Here is a 26,148-nt window from a genome sequence, read left to right on the forward strand (position 1 = left end):
AGAAAAAGGTTCTGCTGCTGCTGTTGCTGCTCAGAACAATAAAGTCCTCATCTCCTCAAGACAGACAAGACCCATCTTGCAGGACAAAGGTGATCATGCTTCTCTAGAAAACATCCCTTTTCCAGAAATAAAAGAGACTGGCTGCATCATGTGTGTTTACTGATGACTGAGAAGAGTTTGGAGAGGAAGCTGATGTGGAGAGCTTTACGCCACTTGTTGCCTTGACTCAGCTTGCAAAGGGCATGTTTCCCATTTCTTGCTCATTTCACAGCAACCTTCAAAGTACCATATGCTGCTCTTGATGGATGCCCTTTATTGGAGATGGCAATGTACACCCACCAGACACAAAGCAATACAATCCACTGACTTTAATTCTTTCTGCAGTATTTTCCTCAAACCTCTTCAGCCCTGAAGAAGCCTATTAATTCAGTGTTTGTTTGTGACCATAGAACAACTCAGAATGGTCTATTGTACCACAAACCACATACAACCAAGGTTTTCACAGGGCAGGAACCTTGAGCTCCCGCCAGGGAAGGAACACAAAGATTGCTAGGGAGCCATTTTTCAATTATTTAATTTTATAAAGCTTCATATTTTCTCTTCTATTTGAAACCTCAATCAAAGGAATAAGTAAATGATTACTTGGCTGTATACAAGGACATTTCAATATGATACAAAACATTGCAGCTAAAATGGGAATTGAATCTTCTATTTATTACTATATAATATGGAATTCTAGGACTTAATATTTGGTCTATCATGCTTCAGATAACTATTGTGTGGTTGTTTTGCCCTGAAATTATCTCTACTTGTGGAATCAATTTGATACTGTTACATGAACACTGAGGTGACTTTAGAATAGCATAGAATCATCTAGGTTGGAAAAGACCTCTAAGGTCATAGCATTCAATTGCCCCCAGCACTGCCAAGCCCACCACTAAACCACGTCCTTAAGTGTCACATCTACATGTCTTTTAGATTCCTCCAGGGAGGGTGACTCTATCACTGCCTTGGGCAGCTTGTGCCATGGACAACCCTTTCCATGACAAATTTTTTTTTTTCTAATATCCAGTCTAAACTTCCCCTGGTGCCACTTGAGGCCATTTGCTTTTGTTCTGTCCCTGTTAGAAGAAGAGACTGACCCTCATCTGGCTCCAACCTCCTTTCATGTAGTTGTAGAGAGCAAGAAGCTCCCTCTTGAGTTTCTTTTTCTGCAGGCTGGGCACCCCCACCTCTCCTTATCAGACCTACATTCCAGCTCCTTCGCCAGCTCCATTCTCTTCTCTGGACTCGCTGCAGCACCACAATATCTTGCTCATCATGAAGGGTCCAGAACTGAACCCAGGCTTCAAGGTGCAACACCAGAGTGCAGCAGGGGACAGTCACCACCCTGGTCCTGTTGGCCATGTTATAGCTGGTACAAGTAATTGACCTTATTGGCCACTAGCTGATTTATCTCTAGAATACAGAGAGTCTGAGCATGGTGTATGGCAGAAACATGAATTGGCTGTCAAACCCAGTCAGTGCTAAAGGGCACTTGAATTTGTCATGAAAGTAATTTCTGAGTGACTTTTCAAATCAGAAAGATTAATAGGATATAATTTATTGCAGACAGAAATTCTGTTTAACAGCATCAGGTTAACTGAGCACTATGACACCTCAGATGATGGGAAAACCTTGCAGATAAAGGTATGATGTTATAGGTATGTGATGCAGATGTTATATGACACAGAAACCGGCTTCTCAGGTCCCTGACCATATCTTCATGCTGGTCCTTAACACCCACATGTCTGACTATGAGCACCCTGGATTACTACCTGGAGAGCATGGCTGCACCAAGGCTGTTCCCATGCACAGAGCTGAGCAGATACTGATTAGCTATTCCAGCGCCAGCACTGAGAGTGAAGTGCAGATACTCAGATGGACCTGCAGGAACCTCTGAGCGTCTCCTCACAAGATCCCATCTAGTCCTTGAGGAGTACTAGCTGGAGCTCCTATGCCTGGGAGCAGTTTGATATCTCTCAGATATATATTATGCCCATGGCAAGCTGGGTTCATAGATTTAAGTGGCGTTGATTCCACATGAAAACTATCTACTTACAGACCCAAGCTGGCCAAGAATGCAAGTACAGACACTTTCATATGGTCTGTGAAGAACAGCTTTGTTAGAAAACAAAATGTCCTGTAGAGCATCAAAATGAAGTATTATGACAAGTCTACAGGTCTAATGAAATGAAATGCTGTAATATTACAGCATCTTGTAAGCCTCCAGTGCTAGCTACAGTCTGATGCCACTCCTGTGGCTCTGCAGAAAAGTGCTGTACCGCTTCCCAAAGACTGAAATCATCTCTCTTAATCAAACAAGGATTTATTACTAGACATGCAGACTTTAGAAAGCGTAAGATAGTAAATGTTTACAGTTTAGAAAGCAAAATGATTGAAAGGTGCAATACCTGTAAATATGCCTCCAACAATGGCACAAACTCCAGTGAGAAAGTGAGTAAAGGACCTAGAATTTGAACAACCAGCATGAGCTCAGATACCAATGTCAGGTATGTAACAATTAACTAATAATTCTAATAATATTCATCATACCATATAAGTATGCAATACCTAAATATTCATAGCTAATAATTCTGAAGTTTGTCACTGCTACTTTTAGTCAGCAGCACTAAGAGGAAGTACTGAATTTATAAATTTGAAAGATGGGCTTTTAATCCCTAAGACATTATTTATTCCTACCCAGTGAGAATGCACAGGAGGGTCACGTAACACAGTAATTAAATCCTAAGCATACGTTAATGCATTTTAAGATATAGACATTTTCTACCCCCCATTATGAACCTCAAAGATTCCCTTCCCTGCAGCTGCATTGCCAGCCATTAACTCAAGAGAGAAAAAGAGGTTCTACACTGGCTGGAAGATGTAGAAAAGCTATAGCAAATGCAGAGTAAGGAACTAGTTGGACTGTGTGAGTGCTGCTGTTAAAATGGGTAGCTCTGTAAATCTAGTCTTCCCATTAGAAGTCTGAATCAAGAACCATTATATCACACTTCTGCTCCTTGCACCATTTTCCTTTTCCATCTTGATACCAGATTACAACACTTCACATAGTAGCAGAAAAAACCCAGACCACAGTTCACACGGAGAGGAAGGCCATCAGTGAGCACCTCTTCCTTTCCACTGGATGGCAAGGGGCTTGGATGAATTTCAGGCATTTGCACTATCATGTCTAAGGGAGGATGAAGTTTCAAGCTACAGAAAATTACAAAATTAATGAAGGATGAATGAAATAGAATGAAATGTCTCTTACCTGTGTTTCTCTGTCAGCTTCACCATCATTGGTGAAAGCTCATACAGTACAAAGACACCAGGCAGACCCTGGTCTCCCAGTAGCCCATTTGCTATTTTCTCATGTCGTGTAACTGAGAACTGGTTAGTTCTTACCACCTACCAGGAAACAAACACAGCAGACATTGTTTTGCTAACAGGGAAGAGGAAAGACTACTATAACATGAGTTCAGTGAACACATCAGTGTAGCCCTGCCCATGTGGGCAGCCCGACAGTGGTTAGAAAGAGTCATGAAGAGCTCTATCAGGATCAGGTATTTGCTATCAGGTCTATTTTTACTATAGGCTACCAGTAAAAGCTGCACCTAGCCCATAGTATGAGGGAAGCATCACACCCAGGCTGGACTATTTGGTCTCTGCTGACACACAGCAGCATAAGCTGCTGGACAGCTAGTATAAGCTGTCCCTCTCAACCCTGAGTCTATGTCATCCTCTACCAAAAGGCAGTCCTGTTAAGCATGCTTCAGGAGACAGCACTGATAGCAGAAAGCCATAAATAATCAAGAGTGAGAAATAGGAAAACAATACACAGAGGCAGGAGAGCAGAGAAATACAGAGATAACCTGTCTTCACATAAATTAAGATCACTCTTCAGCATTCTTCTGTGCCTGACATTCTTCTACATGTTGTTCATACTAGCCTTATTCTTAGAGCAATTAAACTGGGTTTCTGTAAAATTAAATTAAATTCTATCATTCCTACTAAGTTATCTGACACAAATTACAGTCCAAGCGGAGAAAGATACTATCCAGGTTTTTTTACCAAATTCCACACTTGGGAGTTCCAAGTACTGAATGTACAATACAGCCCCTGGTATACATCTGGCAACACATCTGGATCCACAGTTACTGTCAGTATCAAGAATATGAGGAGAAAGTGAAGGCTTTCACTTGTCAAAGTAACAGGGGAAAAAGGTACTTACTTCACCATCTACTTTCCTATACACAGTGGGGACCACTTTGACAAAATATTGAAACATCATGGAAGCTATAAGCAAAGACAGGAAGAGACACAATTAATATAAAGCAATAAGCTGGAAGGTTTCCCTGACAGGACAGGTAGACACAAACTGGTTTTGTTCAGCTTGTCAGGGAACATCTTTCTGTGTAACAGCTGCTGCAGGTTTTCAAGGACAGTAAAGTTAATGTCTGAAATGTGTCTTCCTTTTGCAAAAGTGAATCTCATTTCTGCTCCAACCAAAACCAGAACTCATGGCATTTTGGCCTTGAATAAATGGAAAAACTTCTACAAACTTGCTGTAGCTTTAACAGTAAAACTTCTTGCAAATTCAATTCTAGTCCAGGAAAAATTCTTAACAACATAGCCCTAAGTAAACTTACTCGGGTCTAAATGAGTATCTCATATCAACTGCAATTAACACTGCAGCTTATTCCTGTAGAAGCATGACATTTATTGTATCATAAGATGAAAAGGAGTTTCTGGACCAGTGAAGAAAAAATAGAAGAACCCTTTCTGTTGCCTCAGACCAGCCTGTTCCTTCAGTTCTCTTAAGGATAACGCAATGCAACAAAAAAACCTATTTTTTATGAAATTCCCTAGAGAAGACTATACATCCATTTCTACAGCAGAAGTAATTCTTGCATACGGTATCTTTAGCTGCAATAAATGTAAATTTGACCTGCAATCTACTGCTCCTACTTCTTTACTGGAGCATGTTTTCAGAACGAATTCTGCAAGAATTTACCAAGTCGTTCCCTGAGGCTCAGGATGAAAAGCTTGAGCTTATACAGAAATTTACCAGTCAGCTACAGGTCCTCCCTCTCAGATAGTTTGCTACTCCACAGAGTAACTACAGCATCATAATCGTATTGAACATTATGATGCCTTTTAATTTTTCTGTACATTTTTTTAAATGCCATCCTCTGATTTGGGTACAAAGATCAAAATCAATGGTAGAAAACTTTAAAGAACAGATTCAGGTAGGACTAACAGTCCTATCACCACTCCAAAGCAAATTACTTGTTTCTCCAAGCTTTATTACATACAGCTCCAATTACCTTCAAAGACAAACTATTCAGACTTAGTGGATCTAAAAAAATAAAAACTTCTGCAGTGGCATGTAAAGGACCTTTCATAGAAAAGCAGGCTTGTGGAAATAAACTCAAGCACAGCAGCAGTAGGAAGAAAAATCTGTCCTCAAGCCAGAAAATCTGGAGCTATCTAGAAAGTATCAGCAATATTTCAACTTCACTGCAGCTTTTCAAGCTCTTACTGTTGGGTATGTCAAGGTCAGGCAGACACCACAGCTCTCCAGCAACTACCCATTAGGCCTTCTTTCTCTACCCTGCACCTTCTGGTTCTCTCTCACTGTATGTAGTAGTTAGACAGGGCTCTCCTTGAACTATATCTGAGGTAGGCCTTTAATAATGACATACTGTACCTGCTGTTGTGCATTCACGAATGCTGAACAGAGATACCTTTCAGAAAGGTCACAGAATCCAAACATGTTGGCAGATTTCTTCCAGGTGAATGGAGACAGTTGCTCCAGAAAAAGCACAAGGTGGAGGAGAGACATTTCACATAACACTGTCAGGGTTTTTGTTAAAACTGGGAACTTTGCTCCTGTTCTCTTCTAACACATATTAATACAGACACTTAAAAAGAGACTTCTTTCAGCTGTCTTTTACCTTGCTGTGCAGTGACGGCTGTCTCATCCAGAGGGTTCACAATGCCTGGATAATCCCTTCCAAATGAGAGATGTTTGATATAGTGCGTCATATTGATCTGAAATGGAAATGCTAATAACTCAAATAGCTGCACAGCACATGAGGGGTAAGGTAAGGAGACTGAAGGTCATTATTGGTATATTTTTCTGAGTGTAGTTCTAGAATGGAGACAGGTGCTCCTTTTCTCTTGCATCCCAAACATAAATTCCAAAATATTTGCTCTTATTTTATATTCATAGGAGATTTCAAGACAAGGAATTTCTCCTTCTCCTGCTGGAAATCCACAGATCTCAGTGCCCTTTCTTCTCATCTACAGAGCAGGCTCTCCCACCACTCATCTCCCTGCCATAGGAGCCCATGCTACCAGCTGCCTTGGAGGAATAAGTATGAGCATCATCTGCTTTCCTCTCAGCTCAAGGTAAACTCCAACAGATGCAGAAGCAGTTGTGACAATATCAACCTTAAGAAACTGTGAAGCATAGATTAAGGAAAAAGACAGGCTCAGGAAGAGAGGCACAGGCTTGCTAAGCAGCATGCAAATGTCACAGAATGTATTTCAGAACCCTCTATGAAAGCAGGACGCAGGTTCTGCTTAGACTCATAAAGCCAAATCTGCAGCAATCTAGGATCTCAATATGACAATGGGAGGGAAATCCAGAAGGAAAAGAGACTAAGAGAACTAGAACACTGCTTTAGGAACACTTACATTATCTAGTCCGAAGCTCTGCAGATCGTGAACTGTAACAGAAAAATAGTTAACAATATAGCTCGCATTGGCATAGCAATAATATCTCTCTCACATATTCCAGCAATAAGGGAGTTCCTTTCATTTACATCACAATCTAAAATGGCAAGAAAATTGCCTGAGTTTCTCTCTTGCTTGCATAGTAGGGTGTGTGACAGATAAAACTGCTGTAATACCCCTCCTGACACAGAGCCACTTCTAGAATGAAGGAAAATAAATTTAATTTGGGGTTACTTCAGATTAGGTATTCAGTCCTCATCTGCATGTATTCTTCATCTAGTGCAAAAACAAGATCCCAGAGGCCAGAAAAGAAAGCTTTGCTGTTATCTACATATAACTCCTCTCACTACTGTAAAACACAGAGGTATGACAGATCTAAACTAACAACTGAGCAGAGCACATGCTTTAATATAATATGCAAGTGCCCTTAAAAATCATCATCATCTTAGTAACTCTCAGCACTCTGCCTATCAACCTTGCTACTGCTGCCTGGAGAACATACCAGGAAAGGAAGTCTTTGCAGCAATGGCCTGAGCAGGGTATTTACAAACCACTAGTAGGGCCACAGTGACTGTCACCAGTGTTGGGATTTGAAGAATTTGGCCTTCCTCATCTCTGCCCTTCCCACATATAACAATGTGACAATGCTGGTAGGACCACACACCCCTAGAAGGGATCTGGACGAGATATGGTATGGGGATTTTTGAAGGAGTTTTGAATGAGTTAGAGACGGTACCTCTGAGTTTTTTAGATGATGCAATTTATTTTTCTTATCTTCTACATAGGCAGGAAGGGTGAGTTCAGCTCACATCTTCACTGCACAGTTCAGAAGGTCACAAGACTTCTTAGTTACAAGACTTTTTAAGGATTTATTGACCAATAAAACACTGCCAACAAGCATATTTATGTTTTTGACCCAATCCTTAAATAATTCGTCTTATGGACTCATGCTACAGTGTAAACTTTCTTATCCAATCATGTTATGACACATAAACCTACAGTACTGCATTCTAAATCTCTTGTTTACCTTTGTAACTACTTTAATTTTTTCTGTATCTTAAACTCTAAAACTCTCAACTTTCTTCTATTTAGCTTAACGTGTCTCTGCTTTAAACTATAAATCCACATTCTCACTTCTAGCACCTAAGTTTGGAAACATTTTCCAAGGTCTCAGATCAAATCCTATGTTTAATTCTAAGCTTTGGCTTAGAGGCCCAAGGTACTGAGAGTTCCCTGCATTTCGCATGCCAACACCTCCCTCTTCTTTTTGTACTAAGAATACTCTTTTGATGGCTTTGTCAATTATCTTTTGTATGCATTGGAGTAGGTAAGGTAGTGCTATAACTATGATGACAATCAATATATACATGCTTATCTTTAAAATCTGTGGGAGGCAATGGTTATCTTCTAGTCTGCTACTTAAATGACTTTATGCAATACCAGAAGCATCAGTCTCAGGATGAAAATCTAAACTGCAACTCCATTTCAGTATCACTCCTACCAGGTTTATCCAAAGTCATACAATCAACTCAAAGAACCCAGAGCCTGTAGCCATTTTAACAGGTAAATTCATGTGCTCAGGAAGGCATACTTCACCTTTCAATTTAGCAAAGTAAAACACAGTTCAATAATCGTGGGCTATTACTTTAGGAGCTAATGAAGTAAGATCATCAAGTGTTGCTACATTATTAACAGAGATTAGAAATGCTGCTCCCTTGAGAGCCTAGCACAAGACAAGCTGCTGTGTTGATTTGGCACGGCCTGCTAGAAGCTTCCACCATGTCCGACAGAGCTCTGAAGATGGACATGCTGCTGGCTCAATTAGAGAGGTTGGTAATGCCTCTGTGATGACATATTTAAGAAGAAAAATTAAAACAGCATGCGTGCAGTTTTTTCCAGGGCTGGTGAGGCGCCACAGGTGCTGCCATCCCGGCGCAGCGCGTGGCAAGCCTTTACTGCTTGCCTGCCCCTAGCCAGCCGTGCCGCGGGAAGAAGGGCAGGGGCAGCGGCAGCAGCTTCTCCTTCCCAGCGCCCGCATGAGGAGAGGTGTTAAATAGCGCCAGTGCCGTGGTGGCCGTCACTGCCCGCTTGGTGGTGGCGGGGCCGCGTGGCCAGCGGCAGAAATATGGTGAGAGACTCTCCGGCACAGAACCTAGATGAGATCAACCTCTGAGAGCTGCGGGATCTTGTAGGAATCTCTGAATTAGCAGAACTTGTTATCAAAAGTACCTATGAGCAGCAGTTTTTCTTCTAGTCAGAGAAGAGAAGGAGGAGAGAGAACAACAGGGCGACACCAAGGTCAGTGGAAAAAGAGGGGGAAGAGGTGCTCCAAGTGTCAAAGCTGAGATTCCTCTGCAGGCCATGGTGAGCACCAGGGTGTGAAGCAGCTGTGCCCCGGCAGCCCATGAGGTCCATGGGGAATGCAGAGATCCGCTCGCAGCCTATGGGAGAAGTGCTCATGCCAGAGCGAGTGGATGCCAGAGAAAGCTGTGATCCAGTGGGAGACCCAAATGGAGAGAGAGGGCCCCTGCCTCCAAGATAGAGGGCCCTTGCTTGCAAACTCGAACAGCCTATCCTTAGGGGACTGCGCCCCATGGACAAGTGACATACCACAATAGTTTTGGGAAGACTGTCCGTGGGATGGACTCACGCCATAGCAGAAGAAAGACTCCTCTCCCTGAATGAACAGAAAAAGATCTTGGGTGACGAACTGATCAAAACCCCCATGTCCTGTCTCCCTGCACCGTCAGTGGGAAAGAGGGAGCAGCTGGGGGTGGAAAAAGGTGGTTTAAAAGCTTATTTTACTACTCATTATCTTCCTCTGACTCTGTTAATAATAAATTTATATCTTTAAATTGGAACCTGTTTTGCCCTTAAGAGTGTTTTCTCTCAATCCTCATCTCAACTCATGAGCCCTTAGTTTTTTTCCCTCGCTGCTCAGCTGAGAGCAAAAGAGGGCAAGCAAACAACTTTCATGGGTGCCTGATGTTTGGCCAGTAGCAAACCACCACAGCTGCAAAGCTAAAGATCTGATTTGAACTAGCCTCTCCTTTGAAACATTTACCTGAGTGTGCTGTGAACTCTTTTTTTTCAATTAACATTTTTCAGTAAACCACTAGAAGCTGTACTTGTATTTATATAAAACCCTTACTAAACCTAAAGAGATGGGCATGAAAAATTGAGAATGTACAGTTAGAAAAGGAAATTCTAAAGTACACTCCTCCTAAGGCGCTGATGTAGGGAGGGGTCCTTTAGCAGGTAAATGCCCAGAGACTAGGCTGCAGTACTTGGAATTAAGGCAATGGTTCTGCATTTCAAAGAACTCAAGAGATGCACTGGCTTCAGATATTCCTTTTGCTATCTCTGACTGGAGTGCAGACCTGTCACTGCCACTAGCACAGTGACAACACACAGGTTTGTGTTCCTGTGCTGACAACTGTATCAATGAACTTTAAAAAAGAAATTCCTAGTAAAAATCTGGAAGTGTATGTAATGGTGGGCAGGAGAAGGAAAGAAAGACGTGGCCTTGGCATTATGCTATGCTTTTCTTCTTAACAGTTACCAGCAACACTGTTTCATGCTGCACTTATTATTTGCACTTAAGTCAAGAGTTCCGTGGCTTAGCTGCCAGTGAAGTGTCAAGCCTTCCCGCCTTTTGTACAGACACTAGCTGGCTAACCTTCAGTTATAACAAAGTTCCACAGAGATCCTGGCTCTGATGGGTCTGCATTTAAACTGGACCTACGTGATTATCCTTGTGTGTCCCTTCTATCTCAGGATATTCTATGATTTCATACCACCAAAGGAATAAAACTTTCTTTGTTACACCATCTTTTGGTCCCTCAACTCATTCCTATCCCACCCACCTTTCAGTCATGAGCCATCACAGACTCCGCAAAAGGCTGAAATGCAAGTCTTGCTTTATCTGAGGCTATTCTTCCAGTCAGAACAGCTCCAAATTAAGGTTAGTCCCACAGCTGCACTGGCATAGTGATGCACAGCGAGGCAGAGGGATGATCCTCATGGTAGCTATGCTCCTAGAACCCTTTGCAGGATTATGGTGTTTATCACCTGGGTAGTCACATGTGTTGGTACATGTGAAGTAGTACTGAGGACTAGTGAGCATGACAAAACTTACAGGAATAGCACAGTACCAGAGAAATCCCAGGGCATCACTTGAGAAGGACCAGACATTAACTAACATGTTACACTAGATTTACATTGTGTGTGACCCCTGTTAATAGATATGGCTACTGAAAACAAAATGTCCCCGAGTGCTCTGCTATGCTTTCCACAACTAAGTAGTTTTTATGAAACTCCTCTCCAGTAAATGATTTACAACTCTGCAGTAAAGCAGTAATTCATTTTCTAAAGGAGTCTTCCATCAGCCCACAGGTTTATTTCTTCTTAATCACTGATGATTATGCTAAGCACATACATACATACTCTATGTTGCAGATACATGTTCAGCTTAACATAAACCAGCAGGCTATTTAGCCTGCTAAGATAAGGAGCAGGACAAGGAAAGAGAACAGAAGATCTTTAAAAGACCGTCTGCTAGGACCAAAGACACTTCTTTCTGAAGAAACAAACACATTTTTTTATTTCCTTAACCACACATAACAGACAAAATAAAGATACCTGCTAAACATCTTAAGTTTGTCAAGAACTCTGTCTGCTTTATAGAAGCAAGATTTGTTCATGGTTTTAGTAACACAGTTTTAACAAATGCTGTCTATCTGAAGAATTCTCCCCATCCTGCATTTCTGACCTGGACAATCACAAAGCCTCCTTGGACTTCACAAAACTCAGTTCTTAACCCCTAAAAGAGGACTAATAGCCTTACAGCCATTCAGGACTCTGTTAATAAACATGTGAAGGTTCCAAAAAACCAAAGACTGCCACCCAAACACAATGCTCCAAGGTGACATAGGAGACCACTTTTCAAAGTGGGGATGAATTTTATGGAGGAAAATATTTTACAAGAGCACAGTGGCAGGAAGATGGAAGTGGCATAAAGATGTGTTGTGAAGAGGGGAATGAGGCAGGGAACAACACAGAAAATGTTGCAGCTAAGCAAAGCTGAGAGTCTGAGCCCTCTGCCAGATGCTATTGACTCGAAACACCACATCTCAACCTGCAACTGCCATGATTACCCATAGAAAAATCCAATGGTTTACTAACCCTTGTAAAAGTTCCTACAAACTACTCACAGATCAGCTGGTTTGGTACATGAATTTTCAGGAAATATTCTCTAATGTGTTGTACAAATGAAATTAAGCGAGATAATTCTCTCATCTGATTTGAAAAGGCAGAAGTTTCTCTAACATGTCAGCACGTTCCCCTCAAGCACATGAGCTGCACAGTGCAGCTAAACATTTGCCAAAACATGGGATACTAAAATCATTTAAGGCAAGGATTCTCCACCTTTTCCACCTTGTTTACCACAGAAGAATGACCTGGCACAGCTCTCCTTTTAGCTTCCTAGAAATCTTCTCAAATCTCAGCCTAGATCAACAGCTCCTTCCAAAGGAGATTTATGGGCTCAGCAATTAACAAAAATCATCTTAGTTCTGTAGTTCAGAGGAAAAAGAAGTATACAGCAACACCTAATCTCAACAGCATGCACTGGGAAAACAAGCAGAGTAGGAGAGAAAAGAGAAATGTTCATATCCTTACAAAGAAAAGATAAAGAGATTCAGGTAGAATAATATTCATACCAAAAAGAGGAAGAGAAACATCTGTGCTTATGTGCTTTCTAGGCCATATAAAATCACCCCCTAGTTAGCTAAAGGACTGATATTAGTCAAGCAATCATTTAAAGTGTAACAGAGAATTCAAAATGCAATAATTAATCACCAAAGGAAAAATACAGTGGGATGTACATATATGTTAAGTGAACTCCAAAGCAGCATGCCAAACAACAATACTGGTTATATTTAGATACTTTTTCAGTCATAACATTAGAGAGATCATTCTAGGATCAAAGCTATTCAGAAATGCACTCAGGTTTATATTTACGACATATTAACATTCAAAACTGGGTAACAGGTTCTTTATTCTTAATCAGTCCTGTGCTATTTTCATCCCACCTGATACACAGAGGAAATAACAAACCATGAGGATGATTTTGTTCATTTTGTTGCAAGATCCTGACAAAGGTGAATACCAGGAAAGATCAGAGGCAGGGAAATATATGTTTGAACAGCATATCTCAAAGGAGGTTAAGTAAACTCCTTTTTTGTTTGTTTCAAAAGCTTGTTCATTTGTATTCAACACTGTGCAATATATACATTTAACACTGATCAGTAACTGTCATAGATTTACAGGGCCTTATAGTCGTATGGGCCTCTGAATCCTTCCCACAGCAATTTGATCCCCTCTTCCACATCTCTGCTGGTGCTTCTACCATAGCATGATTTTTGGTATGGAGAAGGAAAGGCCGCTCCAGCAGGCTACTTGACAAATGTTAAGCATTCCCAATGACTGGCACAACTTGAGCTCTGATGGATGATAGTTAAGTGACAAAGGAAAATGTCATTTTTGTTGTCTCCAAAACAGATCTGTTATAACTTGAAAACAGTTTGTCCACCATAAATGGGTGAGATCGTGCGTCTTTCAGCACCAAGACAATCAAACTCTGGTAAGAGGTCACTAGTGTAAAAAGAAAAGTCCTCAGCAATGCTGAGGATGAAGTAAGACTCTCAGCCTTCAGTATTCATTATGGGGATAAAAATAGTTCCCTAACAGACACTACTTTGGGACAAAAGTTAGAATGAGCTCATACACACCACCTCCATGGAAGGAATAGTGTATAGGTGATCAGAGGATCTGCATCTCCTCCACACTGAACTGGTGTCCTGATGGAGACTGAGTCCCGCATAATTTTTTTCAAGTATGTTGTTGGGCAGGAGAAGAACTCAGATAAGCAACTGCTACCTGTAGAGGCCTGTGCAATAGTAACAGGGCCCACAACTAGTTGGGCTATAGGAAAAGAACAGAGAAGGAGACTGAAGTCTCTGCAGAAAATGGAGCTAATGCCACTTGCTCTTCGTTGACACTGAAAAGGTGCCAAGGGACTTGAAAAATGACAACCAATCTGCAGTCAAAGACTTGGTATCTTTTCACAATTCAGTAATCAAAACACTAAAAAATACGTAAAATAAGAGAGGCTATTTGGGGTCATCCACAGCATCCAAGGATGAGTTCAAATAGGTTCTGGCTGTCAAAGAAGCTCTAGCAGTGAAAGAAACAAGCCGTTCGTTAAATACATAAACAGAACACTAATGAAGATGTACAACTGACCAGTGAAACTCCTAGAGAGCTAACAAAGCTTCACATCTTTCTAGGCAAAGCTTGGTGGCTCCAAGGAGGCAGCTCCTTTTCCAAGACCATCATCATCTCAAAGAGCACCTAACCTGTGTTTTTTCCTTCCACAGCCAAAAGAGGATGAAAACAAACAGTAATCTCTCAAAAACAGCAGCTGACATGTAGGATGTAAGAAAACCACAAAATTTGGACCACATACAGACTGCTTCATCCACAGAAATTGTCACAGTCATTCAGGACAGAATGTCCTGAAAGGTGCCATCAACACCATCTTCTTCTTAAGGAATTGAAGGAATCTAATGAGATGTTTTAAATAATCCTAAAATGCTCTCTGGCTGTTAAAAAAGCAGGATGGCCAATGTCTTCTCTAAAAAATACTGGTGATGGCACCTCAGGAACAGAGTGAGTGGCCCAAAGACAATCTAAAGGAGGAATGAGAACCCTCAGCTTCCCCTTGACTATAAGAAATAGAGCAAGAAAGATGGAAGTGATATAGATAATCTCACTCTCCTCAGGAGCCTACCACTAGGTAGGTGAAGTTTCCACAGGCAGGAAAGTCACTCTCCACTACTGCAGATGAAGCAGGAGAAGGCTGATGACACTGTTGAGGCAGGGATGGACGAAAAGACTCACATGGTTCAGAAGGCAAAGAACGTTTACTAGCAGGAAGCAGCATTCCTTTTTATAACCAGGATCACTAAGGTGAAATATGATTGGTCTCAAAGTGAAAACCTTTCACACCATTGGTGCACTATGAATAGCACACTGTGGTAGAACATATCTATAAACAATATGAACAGAAAGAGAGATAATTGTTTTCATTCCTTCTATCTTTCCTAGGCCAGGCCTGGGAGAATTCTCTCTTTTCTCTCTGACTGAACTGAGAATATCCACAGGCTGCTGCTATACAGGCACGGACAGACATGGCAGCAGCCCCTGAAATACAAACCTCAGAAGTTAAACAGCTAATCACCCAATCTTTCCTCTTTCCCCTGACACAGGAAGGAAAGACAGTGGATGTGAACTGCTGCAAAAGAAAACAGATACAATATTCAGAGTCATAAACAGGCCCAGCTGATGCTGGAGGCTGTCCTTGTAGATACAAAAGTGAGAGAACTTCACCAAAATCTGCAGCACATTGCATGACTCAAACATAAAATCTCAGTTTAGAATTCAAAGCCTAAACAGACAACAATGAAGCAACACCAATCTCAGCAAGAACCAAATGAATAACCAGGGTTTGAGGCTGTGCTGCTTAAAAAAGAAGACTCGAAGTAGCAGTAATTTTTTACTCTGGCCTCCCTTAATGCAGGAGAACCAAAACTACTAGTTTCAGTGTTAAGAATTCTGATTGGAAGTGCTTCAGTCCTCCTCACAATCTCTTTTAGTCCTCCTCCTAACGATCTGGGACTTCTTAGTGCAACTGAACAACAAATGATCATTTGCAGCCAGTATGACATTCCAGAGTTGGGGATCTTCTCTGACACTGATGATGTCACATCATTGTCCAAGCCTGAAGTGACCAATTTTAAATGCTTCCAATTACTTGGGATGAAAAGCAGCATCACTACTTGCTTCAAAAGCAATACATTTCCAAAGGTTCAGCTGGATTCTCAGGGAACACAGGATGTGTAGAACAGAGATGGAGTACTGGATTGTTGTGACAATGGCCCAGTGTATGCCTCCAAGGAGTTGCTAGAGTTTGTCCAGCAGTGGGGGGGTGGAGCACAAGACAGGCATTCCCCACTCCCCCACAGGTCAAGCCGTAGTTGAGCGTGCCCACCATACGCTCAAACAAGTCCTGGCAAGGCAGAGCACTTCAGCAGCGTGGATGACACCACAGCAAAAGCTCTGCAAAGCCATGTTTACGATTACCTTTTTAAATTGTTCATTTGAGAATATGAGTCCTCTGGTAGTACAGCATTTCCACATTAATAATCAGTTTAAGTTACCACAGCCTCCACCAGTTCTCATTAAGGAGCCAGAAACTTGGGAAACCAAGGGTCCTTATGAGCTCATTACCTGGGGGCGTGGCTACGTGTGCGTGTCCACCCACACAGGCCCGTGATGGATACCCCAAAAGTGGGTAAAACCTTTCGTCCCCAAAAATGCAGCTCCAGCAGATGGGGATGAGAAGCAAGCAGCTGTAAAAGACTGGAGGTGCTCTTTCCGCTCAGGGCCAGAGTCCCACTTTATTCCTTGATGGGAGCCAAAGAGAAAGACGCCGCCAGGAAGAGGAGGAAGAATCTTCCTAAGAGATTTGGTTACGTTCCGACAGACCCCTGACTTTTAATGTGTTTTAAAATGTTTGTTTTTTCCTTTTAGAAAAGAAAATCTACCTCCCACTCAACATCACAATGAAATGAGCCCTGTCCAAGGTGTCATCCTGTTTGCGCTGAGCATCTGGCAGCTGCGTGGATCATCCCTCAGCCATGCCAAAACATCTAGGTGACCCTGGCTTACAGACACGTCAGTAAGCCTGTCCACTGCAGCACCAAGAGACCCTACTTCCTCCTGCTGCTACATGGACACGAGTGCCAGGAATTTGAAGGACTTTGTTGCTTGAACTTAACATAGAAAACACTCAATGTCCGCACAGCTCTCCGAGAAGTGAAAGGCTTGATCGGACAAGTAAAGCAGGAATCCAAGGACTGGCTCAGTGGACTGTTCAAGGACTGGGGACTTTCGGGGGGGAGGGGGGGTGGTGAACTTATATGGTTAAAACAATTCTGTTGGGTTTTGTTGTTATTTTATGCTTTTCTTTTAACTTTTTTTAACAGAAAAGGGGAGGTGTTATCTTGCACCAAGTGGTTTGTTCCCTATCTCCCCCTCTCCCCCCAGAGCCTTGTGGTGGTGGTCTTAGCTCAGGTTACTTCCCCCCTTGCCCCTCCCATCAGTTGTGCCCTGCTGGCTGTGATCCCTCACTTCTGCCCCCTTCCCCCCCATCCCGGTTTAAAATCTCCTGCCATCAGGCATTCCCTCTCTTTCCCCCCAGGGACCCAGCCTTGATACCCAGGTGGCTCCTATCAAGGAATAAAGTGGGACTCTGGTCCCTAGAGGAAAGAGCGCCTCCAGTCTTTTACTTTTGTCCTTGTGAGATTGAGAGGGGCCAGGGGTCTGGAGCTAGCCGGATCGGACCCCAAAGGCCCCGGGATCAATCTTACAGAGTACCTGTCCAAGAATTTCAAGCACTGTATTTATGCACTAGCTAATAGGTAATTAACCATTTTAGATGGCACAAAGGCATAAGATGTATGACTCATCTAGACAGGAGTCATCCTAGACAGGACAATTCTGATGACCTGAGATTAGGAATGAGTAGCAAAACACACAGTAAAACATACAGTAATGGTGAAAACTAAGATAAAATACTACCTCTAGCAGTAAAGTGCTCAGCCTCTAATGGAGAGCTGAGAACACAGACTTTATGCAAATAAAGTTATATATAACTGAAGTTAAATAACTAAACAGAAATAAAATTGCACCATAAAATTGCATCAGTGCCGCCATGTATGTCAGCCCCTCTTATTCTACTTTCTGAAATAAAGCCATTTCAACTTGTTTCTCCCTAGGAAAGAAGTTACAGTTTCAAGATGTTAACACCAAGCACACAACAAGAGTTCAGAAGCTCATATCAGGATTACATCTGCAGTTAGATCTACAAAGTGCTGCTGAATAGGACCCTTGGGACTGTCACAGTGACCCCCATGCCCATTTCCTGGCTGGAGATCTATGATACAACAGGAACCTTCAGCACAAGAAGAGAGGAACAACGCAAGAAACTGAAAAGCTAATATGCAAGCTTCACTATTGCAATGCCACCTCAAAATAAAAATCCAACCATCAGCTGTACAAATGTGGTACAGACTCCAATAGCAGGCAAGAAGAATGGTGCAGTGGACTGAACTTTCCACACTACTCATATTCTTCACCCTCATATTCTCTACTGTTTCATATCAGTAGGGAATAGAAAGAAAAGCAAAAATACTGTCAATCATTAGAGTTCTGCATCAAATAGGTCTAATAAAATTATTTAGTGAATTGTTAATGTGACTTTCAACAACAACAGTTTGGAATATTCAGACTTCTCTTAGACACTCAACTTCATACTGTATGACATTCTGTTAAATGTATTAACAGGACTGCATGTTAAAGCAGACCTTACTGAAAGAATCAAACACCACAAGCACTGAAGTTCTTGTCTGGAACTATGATCCAAATGAGATATGAGTTCTGGAAATATCTCACAGATCTCTGTCCTCTAATACTAATCAAATTCTTTACCTGTAATTAAAGGGAGGAAAAAAACCTAAAAGATTGGAAAGAAAGGTTACAGTGAGTCATCTACAAGAAAACAACCATGCTCTGAGCAGTCCATTTTCTTTATGGGTCTGGAAAAATTCCTTGTTTGTTGGCTAGTGCCATGAAAACACTGCCAAGGAAAAGGCTGGGTAAAAAAATCCCATATTACAAATAACTAGGAAAGCAAGAGAGAACAAAAGGAAGAAGATCATTAGGCCACTGCTTCTCATGCTTAGCCTGGACCTCAATTCTGGATGCAGTCTGGTACCTTCAAGAAGAGCAGAACTGTGAGAGGTTCAGAGAAATCCTGCAAGGAAGCTCAGAGGTCGACTAGCGTCCACAAATGACCAGCTTCATGAGCTGTGACTCTTCAGCAGGGAAAGATATGCCTTGAGCCCTGCACAGGAAAGGCCTATGAACTGCTGAGGGGCACGGAGAGAGCAGGAAGCAATCACACTCTTTTTCCACAGACAAAGAGGAGACCATCAGATACAGCCAGCAGGAACAAGCAAATGAGTGGATGAGATTGGCAGTAACTACACAGCCCTTTTGGGTTTTATCTGTATTTTTAATCCATCTGTGCAGCATTTCTAGAGGACATGGAATTAGAGAGCTATCCTGACCTCATGCCCTCCTCTTTGTACACAAAGTACTTGCTCTGAGGCAGCCAGCCTGCATTCCTGTCTGTTACAGAGGGATATAATACAGAGATGCTTCTCCTTAACATATATGCCATGGCTTCATTGATTCTGGCTGTAGTAAGGTTGTTGTTGTCATGATAGTTAAGCAAAGGAGGCTTTGCACAATAAGTGAAATATTTTTTTTATTACTAACAATCAGTATCATGGGGAAAACTAGGCTTTTCTCATTATTGTTGTTTGTACAAAAGTGCTTCTTTTGTGCTCAAAAGTTTGTCTGTTGTTCTACAAATACACCAGTTACTCACACCAAGCACATTCACATTCTCCCCTGACCTTAACCTCAGCAGTACAGATTAAATTGGAGCGAGCGATAAAAGGAAAAAATACAGATTTGATGTGTGGACTCTTCACTGGATAAGGAATTGGTTGGATGATCACATGCAAAGAGTAGTGGTCAATGGCTCAATGTACAGATGAAGACCAGTAACAAGTGGGGTCCATGTTAGGAACAGTACTGTTTAATACCTTCATCAATGACATTGACAGTGAGATTGAGTGCACCTCAGCCTGTTTGCAGATAATAGCAAGCTGAGTAGTGAGGTTGATGTGCTTGAGGGGCAGGATGCCATCCAAAGGAACCTGTACAAGCTTGAGAAATGGGGCCAGTGAACATCATGACCAAGTGGAAGGTGCTGCACCTGGGTCAGGGCAACCCCCAGTACTAACACAGGCTGGGGATGAACAAGTCAAGAGCAGCCCCAGGGAGATGGAATTGGGGGTGCTAGTGGACAAGAAGCTTGACATGACCTGGCCATATGCACTGGCAATCCAGAAACCACTTGCATACTGGGTTCATTCCCAGCAGCATGAGCAGCAAGTGAGGGGGATGACTCTCCCCCTCTATTCCACTCAGGTGAGACCCCACATGCAGAGATGCTCCAGCTCTGGGATGCCCAGCACAGGAAAGATGTGGACCTGCTGGAGCAAGTCTACATGAGCCCACAAAGATGCTCCAACGGCTGGAGCACTTCTGCTATGGAGAGAGGCTGGGAGAGCCTGGAGAAGAGAAGGCTCTGTGCAGACCTGAGAGCCCCTTCCAATACCAAAAGGGAACTATAAGAAAGATGGGAACAGACATTTTAATAAGGCCTGTTGCGATAGGACAAGAGGCAGTGCTTTCAAACTAAGAGTGCAGATTCAGACTGGATATAAGAAATTGTATATGTTGAAAGTGATGAGGCATTTGCACAGGCTGCCCAGAGAGCTGGCAGACACTCAGTCCCTGGGAACATTCAAGGCCAGGCTGGACGGGACTCTTAGCAACCTGCTCTAGTGGAAGGTGTCCTTGCTCATTGCAGGGCAGTTGGACTACATGGCCTTTAAAGGTCCCTTCCAAATCAAACCATTCCATGATTTTGTAAACTACCACTATTGTTCTCGCCATACTATATTTCTATATATACTCAAGGAAGTCCTTCACAACTTAAATTTTACTCTGAACCTCATGAATAGAGGAAAATATCCCTTCCAGAGGTAATGGTAGTCAGGTCCAGGACTGAAAATTTTACTTGAGGTTGTTTGACTGCAAAGCAGCAAAGTTTTGCAGAACTGAGACTTCCCAGAAACATTATCTACCAAGTTCTTCCACACTCATGTGGCAGCACTCCTAGAAACCACTTTTCTGTTTGTCCATGATAGTTCTAAACCACTGTAACAAAACTTCAACAAATGTCCTCCCCACTGAAGCAGTGATGTTGTTACTACAGATGGTAATGCAAAGATATTAAAAGAAAATGGTCAGACACACTTGAAACCAAAAGGTCCAGTAAACAGGAAAAGAAAATACTTTACCATGTACATGAGACTGTTGAAAACTTTTTCCTGGTGCAAAGTGAAAATTTCCAGCTACCTGCAGGAGAGAGTAAACGTTCATTAAATGGTCTGAATCTGTGTAAGCAGAGCAGTTGTACTGGTGTTTGGATTTTTAGGATTTTGGGGATTTTTTTTTAGGATTTTTAGGATTTTGTTTACACAAGACAGACACCAACCAACTCATTTTCACAGGTGACAGTAGCAGCAGACATTATCCTAAGAGCAGTATGAATTTCCCATGTTCAGTACAGGCAGTGATGCTGAAATCCATCATTAAATACTGATGTGGATAACAGCTGTTCTATCCAGATTATTTAGTGGACATAAAAATGAGAAAAACGAGGAATTAACTCTAAGTAGAGAGCTGACTGGTCCTTCAGAAAATACAAAACAGTATCAAAGAAAAAGAGAGGAGAAAGTGAGAGTGAACACTTGTAACAATAATCAGCAGTGATCCACTGTATACACCCATGAAAATAAGAGCATGCAAAAATAAAGCACTTAACTTACCAAACCCCACCTCCCAAAACAACCCAACCCTCAAAAATCTGCAAAAGACAAACTGGTAAAATTTCATCCTGGACTCTGAAAGAGATATGGATATTAGGTGCCACTCCTCCCTGACACTTACTAGCAATAATATGCACTCTGTCATGGGAAGATTAAAATGTTCCAAGCTCACACACTGTATTACATCTTTGATGCCTGGGGAAACCTATGCCTTATGTTAACTGCAGACTTGTTGAGAATGAAGATGGGCAAAGTTCCAAGTGCCTAAAAAAAGGCCCCAAAAACTTCCCCAGTGACACTCATACTTGGACCATTCCCACATCCAGCATTCCCCTTGGAATCTTCCTGCTCTTCATATATTGTGAGAGAGGGTCCCATAACAGTTCGATACCTATGATAATGCTCAAATCACAATGTCTGGATTTGTGAGTACAAGGTCTACTTTCTAGAAATAAAGACTGTGGTCTCCAGGAAGAATACACAAGGATTAAAAAAAAAGCCCAAAAAGAAAAATCAAAGAGTTTGACATTAAAAACAAACAAAAAAAAATACCCAGGTCTGACTTCTTCTAGAAGGTACTTGGGTATGCAACCTGTGTGTTTGTGGGAGTAACCCACAAAATGACAGGTTACATAGTTACCTGGTGCATCTTGTGTATTTTCATATATCACTTGCATAAACCCACCTCTCTGAGCATTTTCAGCCTTGACAACCAACTCCAATAGTCTTGCTTCCACTGTTTTTCTAAAGAAAATAACACTTCACTCTCTCCAACACCTCTGCAGGTGAGTTGTTGGTTACTGCTATCTCCAGCATCCACTTGTAGCCTCTGATTTAAAACCAGAAGGGCAGGTGGAGCAATTCAAGTTCAAAGAAGCTGCCCCTTCTCTTCCTCAGAAATCTCAGCAAAAAGACTTGGTACCCAGGTGGGAGGAAAAGGCGAACTTCTCCAGCTGCCATGACTTCCTACCAGCCCACAGAACACAAACCAGAATTAACCCCTTTCCCACCACTCTTCCTGACTGTCCTCCTGAATCCCATGGCAAGCACAAAGACGTTGCTGATCCCAGAGGTTATTCTATGACAGTCTTGTAAGCACTAAAACTGGAAAAGGAGAGGAATGCCTTTTCACAGTCCTCACCATCATGCAGCAGGTTCACAGCAAAAGCTCTCTCTCACCTTGTTGACCTCTAGGAAACCATACACTTGGCAGCCCTCATTCTTCTGCTCTTGCATTTTCTGGCTAAACCCTTCCCTCTTGCACTGCTCTATGCTATCTGGGTTCTTGAAGGCCCAGCCTCGCCGCCTGTAAGCTTCTCTGACATCGTCACAAGTATTACAACACCTGCAAAAAGCACAAGCACCATCTTACCATCTTTATCATTAAGAAGAGATGCTCCAGCTCAGGACTTGAATCCTTGACAGATTCTTCTTCAACAAAGCAGCAACACAAACATTGGGGACTGGACCTTGGAAAGTGGCCTAATGCTCCTGACTGAGCATGAGCTTCTTGATGTGCCTTTTGAGGTCTGGAGGTGAGGATGCACGCTGTTTGCATACAGGACTGGAGTCCAAAGAGGGCTCTGCCTGGCCATTTACACAGCCAAGGCAGCCCTTGGCAAAGAAATTTGCCACAAAAACAACATCAGTGTCCCACAGTTATGAGAAGTTTGGAACTTCTTCACATGAACAAAGTATCTGACTGTTACTCTTGCTACTTTCCTCTGTTTTTAGGCCAAGACACTGGGGCTAAACAGGGGCTTAACTGCAAACTTTCTTTGTACTTTTCTATCTGTGGATAATACCTTCGTTACCAGAAAAAAACCCAGGTTTCTTCCTTGGTTTCATGTTTCGCTGGACATGTTGAACGAATTCCTGCTGTTGAAGGCAGCAGTTATGAATACCTCAAGATGAAAACATCTCTGGGAAAGGACACACTTGACAGATGGGACAAACCAAGTTATCACTGAGCCAAAAATAGCCAAGATTAGTCCAGAACTTATTTCCTGTTCAGAGGAATGAGAAATACGAAAAGATGCCTGTTGTTTGTATGAGCCATAGATGTCTGGTTTTGCTCCTGTAAGGACACAATGCCAGCAGCAGAAGTGAGAAGGCAAGGCCAGGGCATAACCGGGTTTTACGTCAAGATAACTCATGTAACAGTGAAATCAATTAAACACCTCCACTCTGGACACCAAACAAGCCCAGAAAATCCCTTGTCTGCTGAGATACAATTTTTAGACAGGCACGTAGACAATCCAAACAACCTACAGATGCACCTTCTCAACAATCTTGAGTGCAGCTTCCAAAGGCATAGCCAAACCACAATAGCTCTTATCACTGAACACGTGCCTAAGAGCAGGATTACATTGCACAGACCTTCACAGACATTTGGAAACAAAATATGCATATAACATACCAGGATTCAAGCGCTAAGAAGATTGGAAAAAGGTGTAAAGGTTACCGAATGTCGTCTGATTCTGCCCCATAACAGCTCTCGCAGCGATCAGCATCCAAAGAATGTGGATCAAACACTTTTTCTTCTTCTTTTCCCAGCTCTAAGACAAAACAGGATTCAAAGTGACGAGACACATCTAGAAACTCTGTCTTGTACTCTTGTTCTGCTCTATGCATAATGAATAATCTATGCACACACAATGTGCCACTGCACATCCTGCCCATGTGCCAATGCCCACCTGAAATGGTATGTATGTAGCCTGCTGAGGTGTGGAGTAAAACCAAGAAGAAGCATAGTATTTCTCCTCTCAAGAACAGCCTCCATGGAAAGAACTGGTTATCTGTAAGCCTTGCTGAAGCATCAGACATTACTTGCATAAAGGCTTTGCTAAAACGTGTCTTAAGTAGACCCAACCAGTTCATTATGAATGATACAGGACCTGCTTCAAAACATGTAGAATATTTTTTGTCCCCAGACAGTAATTTTTAAAGTCACAACCTGCGGTGGCTGCTAAGTGACACAACAGTAAGAACAGTATCACAACATTCCCATGCCAACCAGAGAAATCCTTGTGCCTGCCAATTGTTCAGCTCTTGGCTTAGTTTAGCCTTTCAGTGTCAACAACAGAAATGGTAAATCTAAAGTGATACAAAGCTAAAAATTTGGTCGTGTTGATACTCAGAACTACACTGACTCCCAAAAAAGGGAGTAAGTAACTCATGTTTTGGAAAGGAAAAGTCAGAACAGTATTACTGTGCAACTGAAATGCTTTGTCAGAATCCTTTCTGGTTGTTATCAAAGAACAAGGATGAGTCATAACACATAAAAATGTAGAGAAGAGGTTTAAGTAGCCAAGGATCACTTATTACAGCTTGCAAACAATAGATCAACATACATATATTTATGCAGGTGTGCATTAACACACACAGAGTTAATGTAGTAAAATTCAAGTTTAGGCTTAAAGGTTAAGTCACTGGAGCTTTCCCTAGAGAAAGGCTCCTTCCTTGAACCACATTGTCCCATTTGTTCACCCACTGTGATTTAAAGATACATCCAAAGCCAAGTTTTGCAAGAACAGCTTCTAATCCCAAAAGACCATCAACTGTGCAACTTTATTCCTCAAATGTATCCCTAGGTCTCTGTCATAGTTTCAGAGGGACCAGGCAAAGATTTCCTTGCAAAAGTACTGGCTGTAAGAGTAGTTTAAGAGATCTGCATGTTATAAGGTATTCAAGACTTTGCAGCATTTAAACACTTCACAGCTGTCACCGTGTCCCCACAAATCTCAGAACAGGCATACAGCGGAAAGACTAACAGAGCATCCATCCAGGACAGGCAGAACAGCATCTTACCATGTCTCTCAGCCTCTGGAGTTACACGATTCCCAGCTTTATCCAAACGTTGTTTGAACAGATTGTGCTCTACATCCAGCTGCTGCTCTCCTGCTACATCCATTGCATCAATGCTCAAATCTGAAACCAGTGCAAAAGGAAAGTGATCTACAAATATACATTTGTTATGGGCACACTGAGCCTCTTGAGTCCCTGCCAAGGAGAAAAATTATCATCACCATTCAGAAGTCTTACTTACAAGCACAAGGCATATGTGGAAAAATAACATCTAAATTGATCTTCAGTTTATCTCCCCTTGATTTGTCAACATACAATTCTGGATGAACCTGGGAACAAAGGAAAAACAGTCCCATTTTACTTGGAAGCAAATCAAAAGGCCCCTTTCCCTTGGTCCTGTGGCACAGGAGATGATTTTTAAGACAGAAGAGGTTTGCCAGACAGCTGAGCCATTGCCATGCACAGCCCAGCGCATGCCATTGGCAATGCTGTTAAATAACTGGGAGATCTCTGAACGTGGGGAGGGAACTTCAGCACTTGCTTTCCCTTCTTGGCATAGCATGGCATGGCTGCTCGCAGGAGGCGAGACGTAGTGCCGTCCCGGCGAGACGCCACAGGTTGGGGAGGGCAGCCTGCTCCCACCGCCGCGACAGGGCACAGAAAAATACCGCGAACTGCGGGTCTATGCGGGGCGAAGCTGCTGCCTGGGCAGCCCAGGGGGGCGGCCCGGCGGGGGCGAGGGCCCTCCGGCCGCCCTGAAGGGTTGCCCGCCGCCAGTCGGAGACAGCACCGGGGGACTGTGTCTGCTCCATCGGCGGTACTTACCTCCTTGGTGAGGTAATACTGCAGCTCCGAGAAGAAAAGCAGCACCATGATGAGCCCACTAACTGCCGTCACTGCCGGG

General features: G+C 42.5%; 1 protein-coding gene across 1 annotated transcript in view; it reads right to left on the minus strand.

Annotated features, from left to right (window-relative positions):
* ERGIC3 (ERGIC and golgi 3) overlaps window positions 1–26,148 on the minus strand; it is a 28,980-nt gene that overhangs the window by 2,283 nt on the left and 549 nt on the right. The window contains exons 2-12 of the mRNA XM_053958381.1: window positions 26,070–26,140; window positions 25,486–25,573; window positions 25,248–25,367; window positions 23,902–23,995; window positions 22,617–22,782; window positions 20,907–20,964; window positions 6,745–6,776; window positions 6,000–6,096; window positions 4,274–4,338; window positions 3,314–3,450; window positions 2,454–2,509 (exon numbers count right to left, since the gene is read on the minus strand). Of these exons, the coding sequence (XP_053814356.1) occupies window positions 2,454–2,509; window positions 3,314–3,450; window positions 4,274–4,338; window positions 6,000–6,096; window positions 6,745–6,776; window positions 20,907–20,964; window positions 22,617–22,782; window positions 23,902–23,995; window positions 25,248–25,367; window positions 25,486–25,573; window positions 26,070–26,140 (984 nt within the window). The remainder of the gene's footprint in view (window positions 1–2,453; window positions 2,510–3,313; window positions 3,451–4,273; window positions 4,339–5,999; window positions 6,097–6,744; window positions 6,777–20,906; window positions 20,965–22,616; window positions 22,783–23,901; window positions 23,996–25,247; window positions 25,368–25,485; window positions 25,574–26,069; window positions 26,141–26,148) is intronic.

Source organism: Vidua chalybeata, chromosome 17 (assembly GCF_026979565.1).
Source record: "Vidua chalybeata isolate OUT-0048 chromosome 17, bVidCha1 merged haplotype, whole genome shotgun sequence".
In the NCBI taxonomy this organism is placed as follows: domain Eukaryota; kingdom Metazoa; phylum Chordata; class Aves; order Passeriformes; family Viduidae; genus Vidua; species Vidua chalybeata.